A 10,559-nucleotide genomic window follows, 5' to 3' on the forward strand; every position below is an offset into this window, starting at 1 on the left:
CTTAACTTATATAATGCGATCTATTTATTTATTCAGCCTACTCCTACCCACTGTTCAGTATAGACCGTCAGTATGCCATTTTGTATGATCCTGCGCTTGTCTCATCCATTGCATTCCTACACATTACACGATATCATCCGAACAACTTTTATAATTATATTTTATTGAACCGCTAGTCTGCATATCGGTACATATAAATTGAACCCATTACTGTCCCACTGCTGGCCAAGTGCGGGTTGGGGACTTTGCATGCCCTCAATAAATGTATTCAACAAATTTTAGGCATGCAAGGTTTCCTCACGATGTTTTCCTTCACCGTTAGAGCAGGATAATTATTTCTAATACACACATAACTTCGAAAAGTCATTGGTATGTTGCCTCGGGTTCGAACCTGCGACTACTAGCGTGGGAGGTGTCAACTTATACCACTCGGCTATCACAGCCTACATACGGAAATTTATTTTTAGACCAGTGGTTTTCCTTGCATCAAGCGAATGTATAAGCACATGAATTTATTTTATTGATTGCTTTAAATCATTAGGAGTCACTTGGTTTTGGTGCTGTGAATCAAATTATTTAATATGGTGGACCATTTAACGATACGAAGAATCATTATTCTGCTTCTCTTTGCATCGGATACCATCTACACTCATGATTTTTCGTCTGGTATGTATGATAAAATATTATTATAAACAAATTATTTTAATTTTTTTCTTAGTCAATGTTAATATTAATTTAAAAAAATAGTATCTTACAAAAAAATGACATCTTGAAATATATTATATTGCTCACTTCTGTAAAATTGTATAACTTGTTATACCACTTGCGTTAGCGCTAAAAATATTTAATATAAAACGATTTTCCTGGCCATGTCTGTAGGACTTATGAAGTAATAAGTGTAAACTACGTCTGTATATGTTTGTTAGTACCTGAACCCTTAGAATTCGAAAAATAGTTATAGTCGGCATCAAAATGCGATGGTTAAAGTCTCTTGCCGACTATTGTTTGAGATTTGAGTATTTATGATTCGTAACATATTTTTAGAATCATTAATGTATGAAAAACATAGCCATCTTTTTCTAACAACTTACAAAGATGATTAGTGACATATTAGATTAGACTTTGTAACCCTTTAATTTCTGATTTTCAGGCACAATTACAGTAAATTGGGAAAATGTAACAAGTCGTGATATATTTCATCAACAATACGATTCCGGCAAAATATTTGAGGTTATGAGGAACCAATCTTTTCAAATTGTATTCACCGATGACTTGTGGGATGAAAGAGCAATGTAAGTAGCGTTTTATTTCTAGAACATAAGTCTAACTCTAAATATGATAATATATGATAAGTTGCATACGTTTTAATCTTAATGCGTCGTTTAATTAATGCTCGGAGAACAGAGTCTAAACTTCATAGTTAACAAAACAACTCGGAAGGAATGGTCAACGTATAACCTTTCGCATCGCCGTTAAACAGGCGCCTAGGCGTCAACCTAACGTATACAGCTCAGTAATTAAAATACGAAAATGTGATTAGCACTTCTAGCGGGCTTGGTAGGAACTATTTTGATAGTACATGTTAAATGTCAAACTCTCAGTACTCGAGACTACCGATTGTAGAGAATTTCGCTTCAGCAGCTAAGATACGTCAACTCGTTTATGGCTAGGCAACACAGCGCTTTCGTCTGGTTGTCAAAGAAGGACAAAGAAATGCAAGCTCGGCGTTGGACGGACGAAAGTGCGTAGACGCGATTACGGTATGTGCAATGTAAGCAGATGTAGCGGCTAAGTATATTTCTGTTGCAACAATCTGCAGACAATGAGCCTGTGATGGGAAGGAATTCAGTTCAAAATAAATAAGAACAGAGAGATGAATTTGAAACTTTTTAATTTGCGAGAAGAATTGAAATTATATCCTACCAAATCCTCTAAATTCTCTGTAATGCCCCCGGCCAGATTTCAATACATCCATAATAAAAATAGCAGTGCAGTGTATTATTATAGTGTGCATCTTATGTGCTAAATTTTCAGTTGCGAATATCGTCTTGGTTCTCCAACGGAAGAAATTTCGAAATTCATAATAGATGTTAATAAATCTGGTGGAATTACGTTACAAGTAAGTAGTTTATCTTGATTCTATACGTTATAAAACAAAAAAAGATATCCAAAATTTTAGGCTTAATACTATTAATTTGAGTAGTTATGTTACATTTTTTGTTATTGATTACTTGTTCTAAACATTAATGAAATATACGTTTGTGAACTTATTGGTACATTTTATACACAATGGCTAATCTTTATATCTTAACCTTACCTCAGATACCACAAATAATTGAAGAAATGAATACTAAATGGAGTTGTTTTTTTCAATCTGATGCATTAATTTCATCATTAATTATATTGTTTGAAGTGAAAGTTAAAGATGCTCGTAAGTATATCCAAATTAAATTTATGCGGTATCAAGCTTCTCCCCTGTTTATTAAGCTCACATCTTATTTTACTAGTATTAAGAGACTTGTAAAAAAATGGAACTCGTCAGAAATATCTGTGTGTCTTCCTTACACCGACTAGGTACATCGCGCGGAGGCTTTGGTCATTTCATCCCACTTAAAACTTATCCCGCGGGATAAGTTGTCCACATTAATATTTTTATTATTTTTCTTTAGTCAACTCATCCCGCTTTAAATAAAAGGTAAAAAAGTACTGTATTATTTGATATATTTGTACATTCGTGAACAAAAGTGTTGCTATAAATGTGATCTTAAGTTTATTACAGTAGGAGATGAGGTTAAATAAATATTCTTTTTGTGTTATAAGTAAAAAAATGTCTGATGAATATCATTACTCACTTATTTATCGATATATTTTATTTCCTTTCTTTTTAAATAAATAAATATCATTGGACTAACACACGATCATTTGATTCCAAACTAAGCAGAGCTTGTACTACAAACAAAAAAATATAAACATACTTATATACTTCTAAATACATACTTAAATAGATACATTGACATCCAGGCTCAGAACAAATACTCGTGCTCATCACACAAAGATTTGTCCCGGGTGGGATTCGAAAGGACAACTCCCGCTCTAAGAATTGCTCCTGTGTCGCGGGGACTATTATATATGTTGGGACACTTATTAAGAAATAAAACGTCATTTTTTTTTAAACTTGTTGAATAGACTTAGTAGTACTTACTGCCGTAATCAATTTCGAATTTTAAGAAGTAGCTGAAAGGGACAGTGGACATAATGAGTAATAGTCCATTAGTAAGTTGGTTGCCACACTGAGAATTAGCCCTAATGCGCGTGAACCACTTATTTTAAAGTCTGTACAAATCGTAAAATATATCAGCGGGATGAGTTGTCCGATTCAAAAATTGTACTAGGACAACTCATCCCGCGGAATGAGATCAAGCGGGATGAGTTGACCAAAGCCTCATCGCGCGCTAGCTTGAACCTTATGAAAAAACAAGAGACAACTCAAGAAACGAGAATTCGATGTAACTGGCACTACCTGCAGCTACGGTAGCGACGCTAGTTTTTTTCTATGAAGTCAGTAAGGCTAAGTTCATATGACCGCGCGGAGCCGTACAGGAGGAGTACAAGGTCGGAATAAGCAGCTAGTATTGTCTACATCACCGCCCGGTAACAGAACCAAGAAACCGCGCGGTTACTCTCGGTTCAAGAACTAGCGCGCGGGTCGTAGCGCGACGCGCGGTATTGCGCGGTGATGTAGACGATACTAGCTGTTTTCTTCGATCTTGTACCGCTCGGTCGAAAGTTCCGCGCGGCTTGACGCGGTTATATGAACTTAGCCTTAGTCAGAGGTCATTTCAAAATATTTGTACACAGGCGCTTTAACTATTAAAGGTAACATTCTCCTATAATTTTTAGGGGTCTTAGCCGTTACAATACAAAACATCCACTATGCCTACGTGGTACCAAGCTTAACAGAGCACCGATACGATGGCCTTGCAACATACGAGTTTGAACATAATGAAAAATTAAAAGTGCAATGTGGTACTCATAAGTTCTTAGCTAGTCCCGAGATACTCAGCATGCAATATTTCAACCATGCCGGTAAGAAAAAAAAAATATCTTTACTGTTTTAAGTTTTTACTTAATTTATGATCAGTCAAACTTAATTTATTTTTGAATATTATGGGTGTCTTTATATATTTGAATATTATGTGTGTATATTTGACCTCTGTATTTGACCTTAATTAAATAATGACTGACTTGATAATGATGTTGATCGTCAATAATCCTTTGTCTATTTATTTCAGATCAATTGCAAAACGAACATAAGGAGGAAACGAATTTACTGTCCTTTAAGCGTACAATGAAAGATTTTGATCATAATTCATATCTTGTCTGCATGATATCTTTCCATCATTTGTCACAATCATTTATATATCGAACTATTTTCAAACTAAAAGACTACATACCACCTGAGAGTTAGTATTTATTTTATTATTTATCTATGTGGGCTTCAAAATGGTCTGAAAGATTTCCTGTGATTAAAAGATAAAGATAAATTTATTGCGTAACTGTGTACGTCGGATCTTATAATTAGTTCTAGATCAACAGTTTATACATAGTACAATGTGCAGTTTTTTTACTACCTCTTACTTCTACTTCTACTTTTTCCTAGAGAGTCCAATTTTCTAGATGAAAGTTCTTATGTAAATGTGCGTCGGGTAGTCCACCGATGTGAGAAAGACAGGTAGACGTAGTGGAGAAAATGGTATATCATCCTTTACGTATATTCCAGTTTTTGGAACTCTACGTCGCTTTCAGAAACTTTTTTACAATTAACTGTTATGTTTGACAGATCTTTTTGCTATAACAATCAATCAAGACAAAGTGGTACTAAAACCCGATAAGATAAACATCAGAGCTGCACACTACATATACTATTACGTTGACCATAAAGAAGTAATTGTGTCTTGTGAAAAAAGAAGCCCTAAAATTGCGGGAAGGCCAATACTTGCATACAACGGAATTGTTGCTGGACAAGCTCATCATTCCGTTAAAGATCAACCGCAATGGCATGGTAACATTAATAGATGTTTTACATTTTACATGTTGATGAAATAAAAATAATTTATAACCACTCGGCGGCTCGGCCCTGTTGTGAGCGAGCTTTTGACATTTTATATTGCATAAAGAAACTGTTCTTCTGTTATTACGCTAGAGGCCTTGTTTTTTTTATATATATTAATTATTTTGTAGACCCTAGATCGATACGAACAGGAAAGATAACTTTGAGTGGTCACATGAAAGAAGGGTCAGTAACGTGTACGTTAGAAAATTATGTGGCTGAAATAAGATTTGTTCCCAGAGTGCGAAGCAAGAATAGTGAGTGATTACTTTATATGCATTTACAATTCCTATTCAATATTTTATCTGTATTGAATTATCAATATTTATTACAGTTCAAGTATTAAAGTTTAAGATTAGTTGAAAGTCTGACAACCAGTCTTACCGAAAGGGTATCGTGTTATAACCCAGGTATTGGGTTGTGGAGATCAGATAGGCAGTCGCTCCATGTAAAACAATGGTATCCAGCTGCATCCGGTGAGACTGGAAGCCGACTCCAACAAAGTTTGGAACAAAGGCTAAGACAATATATTACAGTTCAAGTATACATGAAAGCAGATCTATAATATCTCTCGAGTGTGTCATGATGTTAATCTAATTGTCTTGCACTTTAAACCACACTTCTTTAGTTTATATAAATATACAGGATACTTTTGGATCTGTTTTTACTTGTTCTTAGCTTGATCATATAACACTACTTCAGACAACAAACCACTCAACTTAGGCGTAAATCCGCGTAAAGCGAACGCCCGTAATTTTCAATGGCCCTACGCGGGCGACCGCGTAACGCAGTTTCGGGCCTCAGATCAAACTACAGCAGAACCTGAAGGTAGCACATACTATAATGTGTATAATAGGTCGAGGAAATAGTCTTTTCGCGTTATAGTATGTATGATCTTGTAATAAAATCTCTTCTGCTTTAAGAATCACAACTCATTTGTGATTCTTAAAGCAGAAGAGATTTACACGGTTCATGAGGTTTCTTTCAGTGAGCTCGTGAGGTACCCAAATATCGAGCTTTTTTGTGTGGAAAAAAGACTTTACTACAAGTTCATACATACTATAATGCGAAAATACTTTATACCCGACCTAATAGATTATCTGTACAATTACTTAACGTTGTCCTTCAAAATATAAGCCAAATTTAAAACGGTTCACTATTTTTTTTATATTCATAACGAACATGCATTTTTTAAACATTTATTCATATATTTTGCAGTGCCACGAAATATAGCTCTACCTACAGTAGGTAAAACAATACATTACAATGATATCAAAAACAAAAACTTGTCGACATATAACCACGACGATTTAAATCAAGATATCGGTTATTTGCGTGATAACAACACGGTATTCACAGGTAACTAGCTAACTAGTCTATGATCTTTTAAAAAATTGTCACGTATTTCAAACGAAGAAGTAACTTACTTACCCCTGCTTTCTGAGTACATTTAACGGTAGTTTATCTATTCAATAGGGTCAAAACTCAAACAAAAAAACGCTATTGAATAGATAAACTACCGCTAAATGTACTCAGAAACCGAGGGTTATTTATGTATTCTTATAAAGTGTGTTCTAGTTAATATTAAGAAGAGCACAATTGCGTAACAACTTAGTACTTTTTTTTTCAGAACTCCATGATACTTCGATGAATGTGTCATATCCTATCATCTTCAGTGTGTCTGGCATTATAGTAGCTGCCTGCATTACAGGTTCATTGGTAGTTTGTTATAGAAGAACGAGAAAAAATGATACTGCTAAGCAGGTACATCATTACAATTCAGCTCCTAAACAGACAAACTTGTCAAGCTACCTCTACAATTACACAATACCGCTACATTCAAAATTTGCGCAATTGTTCATTTAATAATAAAATATTTATAGCGCAGTTTCGTCAAAATTTTATTCCACACGTTGAAACAAACACAACTTTTCCATACACTGTATTTATTGTTACTTTTGTGTTCGTCGCCTTTTTTCCGACTATGCGATGGAAATGGAGGTAGTGTATTTAATCATTTAAGAATAATATATTAGCTGCAGGTTTGGCGCAGTGGTTAAAGTTTCGTTTGCGTTCGCTTCCATAACCGTAGCGCCGCGTGTGGTGGGTTCGAATCCCACCCGGGACAAATATTTGTGTGATGAGCACGAGTATCTGTTCTGAGCCTGGATGTCAATTTATCTATATAAGTATATATTTAGTAGTATATAAGTTTGTTTATCAGTTATTTGGTTACCATAGTACAAGCTCTGCTTAGTTTGGAATCGAATGACCGTGTGTAAGTTGTCCAATAATATTTATTATTATTTATTAATTATTGTGATTTTAGGGCGAAGTTGGTAACATTTTGACTCCAGAGTACGATTATGTTGCAACGGAGGCACCGAGTGTGGCTGAGCAGCCTGTTTACGACTACGCGTATGTTGAAGCAACGTCACCACACCTTTTACGGCCGAGACAGGATGCACCTCCTTTAACCAGAGTCAGCTTTGACAGTGATTACACAGAATCCAACTATTATACAGAAATAGATGAGTACTTTATCAACAAAATGAAAGCACGACAAGATATTAAGGAAACAAATACAAGGAAAATATAATTATAGTTAGTTTATATAAATGTAGATGTTAGGATATTCATGATACAGAGATACTTAAAAATTAAGAGAAAATATAGAGATTTTCTTAGGTAAGTAGTTAATTATTGTACAATATTCTTTAATTTTAGCTTAAATAGTAGGTAATTTTAAAACCGAGAACTAATATTATACTTTAAATATAATTTCTAATATTAAACGACTTTATTTACCTTAATTTATGTATATTTATATTGTTCTGAAACTGTTTTCTCTCTCGTAGAAAGGTATTATGATTTCGAAAATTTGAAATAGGTACTACCATCTTATTAACATAACAAGATTAATTGAAAACCACCTATATCCTGGAGAGCTAACATGTATTTCAGTTGACAACTATTTGAAAGCCACTATGCTGTACATTGTTTTCTCCTTTAGATTATAGTGATTAACACGTTACGTCAGCGCAGTCATGTACTGAATAGTACACCAGTTGTCAACTGAGTTAGTTCAGTTCGCCTATGATTGCCATCGACGTCCCCAATAAACATGATTTATTAACTGTTCACTGAGTACATGCGTGGAAATAGACATTTATGGTCCTGCCAAAAATATGAGTATCCTATTCCGACACCACTTACACATATTGAATATTTTCCGTAGTCCTATTCAAATCTCATCCCATCTAGCAATATTAATCCAATAGCCTTAACACATTGCAAAAATATCCAATGCCGTTAAAAGCGAGCAAGGCAGACAGGGGAGTCAACAAAAACCGCGAAATATGACGTCATCGCTCCCAGAAATTCCGCTAACAATGAGTTCTCGAAAAATCTGAAAAACGTTCAAGTCTCATGTGCGCGGGAACGTGTTGTCATGACAGAAAAAGCCCTCCATCAATCTGCCGCAAACCTATTTCCTAACACATTCCCGTCCTCGTCCTTTCATATCACGCCATAGCTTGGCATTTCAGATATTGGCGAACGTATTACGACTATATTCAACACTTTTTTCGGGACAGAATTAAGGCGGGTATTTTCCTCTAATGCAAAGTAATGTTTTTCGTGCGAACTGTCTTATCCCGGGCCGGTCACGTTCACCTGTAATACTGAGAAATGATTTGAAGAATTAGCCGTGTCACCACACCTTTTGTTTCTTGCGGACAACATCAAAGGCTACATTTGTTTACTTTAGTGGGCGACGAAGATTACGTTGTTTATTTCCGTTATAATTCAGATAATAATACAGCAGCTATAGTACACGTGCACTGTTTATTAATAATCTTCGTAGAATTTCATAGAAATTACTTTCCACTAGTATTTAAAAGCACAATTTTGTACAAAGAAAATTCACAACATAACAACGTTTAAACGTTACAAAAACAACATATTTATTCAACGTATTGATACTTTTGAACAAAATACAGCTTATGAAAACTGTGCACTGTTACACAAACTAAAAAACAAACCACTGAAGCATATCGACATATCAAAATGTTTATTTATTGTGAAAAAATCGTGGCTGTGAGTAAACTAACGCGATCTGTTATGATACAACGCTTACTCAACGTTCACACGGGACTAATAAATGCTGTTTTCTATTTTTTACGAATAATACTTGTTCATTTGCTTTAGTCATGCTGGTGACATGTGTGTGCTATTATTTTATTTAACAATGCATCTGTAAAACGCGAGTTAATTCTAGTTTTATTTCGAATGAAGATAATGTTAAACTGTACACTGTAAGAGACTTTATTGGTTAAGAAAAGTAACGGATTATATGGTGCCTACGGAAGATTAATGGAGTGTAAGTTAATATAATGTCTAAATATAGCTCATACTGGTTTACCTTAGATATCTATAGTTACCAAACACTACGAAGCACGCATTTGCCGATTGTCTATTTAAACTAGTAGTAGTTAGTAGCATTTTATGCATACATACATGCATTCACAAAATCACGCCAATTTTGCATATGATAACTCTGTAGAAGATCGATCACAATAATGTTTGCTTGAGATTTTAGTAAAAAACTAAACAAAATCATTCGTATCAAAATATAATATCCGTATTGAAATCTATTGTATTCGTATGTAAAGTGTCAGTCAGGCTAGTAGCTACATGAATAATATGTAAAACAATTTTAGGCTGGCCGTTGGAATTTTTCAATTTGAAAATTCGTGGCCATAGATAGTGGTGAAACTGAATTGGAGTGCCGTGGCTAGTCCCAACGGAAACTAGCGAAGTGTGAATTTTTTGTAATAAGAATCTCCCATTTTTCGTCCTATCCATATATTGGGGTCGCCAAAATTCTTGAATGATATTTCTCGGGCATTCACCCCATATACCCATTTCGAAAAACGAACGGCTTTCTATTGTTTAAATTTGGCATGTTGCTATAGACTTTCTTTAGATTTTGGTCATCCGCGACTGGATAGAGAAAGGAACGTTATGCGCTATGCGTTCACGTATGCTTTAGAAATACTTTTAATCCCTTGTGGAACGTCAACACAATCCCAAAGTTTACGTTTCCATCCGATTCATCACTATCAGGTACAGAAATACTATACTCGAAACTTTTAGAATTATTTTACGCAGAATTCGTCCAGTACATAGGGGCTAGTATCGACAAACGTGTCTGACTCGAAACTGAAAATCGTTTTACATTGGTACATCGCGCAACTATTTGCAATATTTTTTTAAATGTACCGGTGTCTGATAGAAGCCCGCTGTTCGTTTTGTGAACATGTTCACAATCGGCCTACATTGCAAACGGATATACATAGAGCGATTGTACACTACATTGTACATTGTATACCGTCGATTTTATTTCAACTAAAAGTTTGTCGAGATCCCACGTTCAATGCAGAACGAT

The 10,559-nt window shown here is 34.9% G+C and overlaps 1 protein-coding gene across 1 annotated transcript; it reads left to right on the forward strand.

The window, feature by feature from the left end:
• Positions 1 to 537: 537 nt before the first annotated feature.
• LOC142973385 (uncharacterized) lies at positions 538 to 7,840 on the forward strand. Its single transcript, XM_076115052.1, has 11 exons — positions 538 to 666; positions 1,151 to 1,292; positions 2,035 to 2,119; positions 2,323 to 2,431; positions 3,901 to 4,086; positions 4,293 to 4,463; positions 4,841 to 5,062; positions 5,242 to 5,367; positions 6,329 to 6,469; positions 6,741 to 6,874; positions 7,440 to 7,840. The coding sequence occupies exons 1-11, from the start codon at positions 582 to 584 to the stop codon at positions 7,707 to 7,709; spliced, it is 1,671 nt and encodes a 556-aa protein (XP_075971167.1). The 5' UTR covers positions 538 to 581; the 3' UTR covers positions 7,710 to 7,840.
• The last annotated feature ends 2,719 nt before the right edge of the window (positions 7,841 to 10,559 follow it).

This window comes from Anticarsia gemmatalis, chromosome 5 (genome assembly GCF_050436995.1).
Source record: "Anticarsia gemmatalis isolate Benzon Research Colony breed Stoneville strain chromosome 5, ilAntGemm2 primary, whole genome shotgun sequence".
Taxonomy (NCBI): domain Eukaryota; kingdom Metazoa; phylum Arthropoda; class Insecta; order Lepidoptera; family Erebidae; genus Anticarsia; species Anticarsia gemmatalis.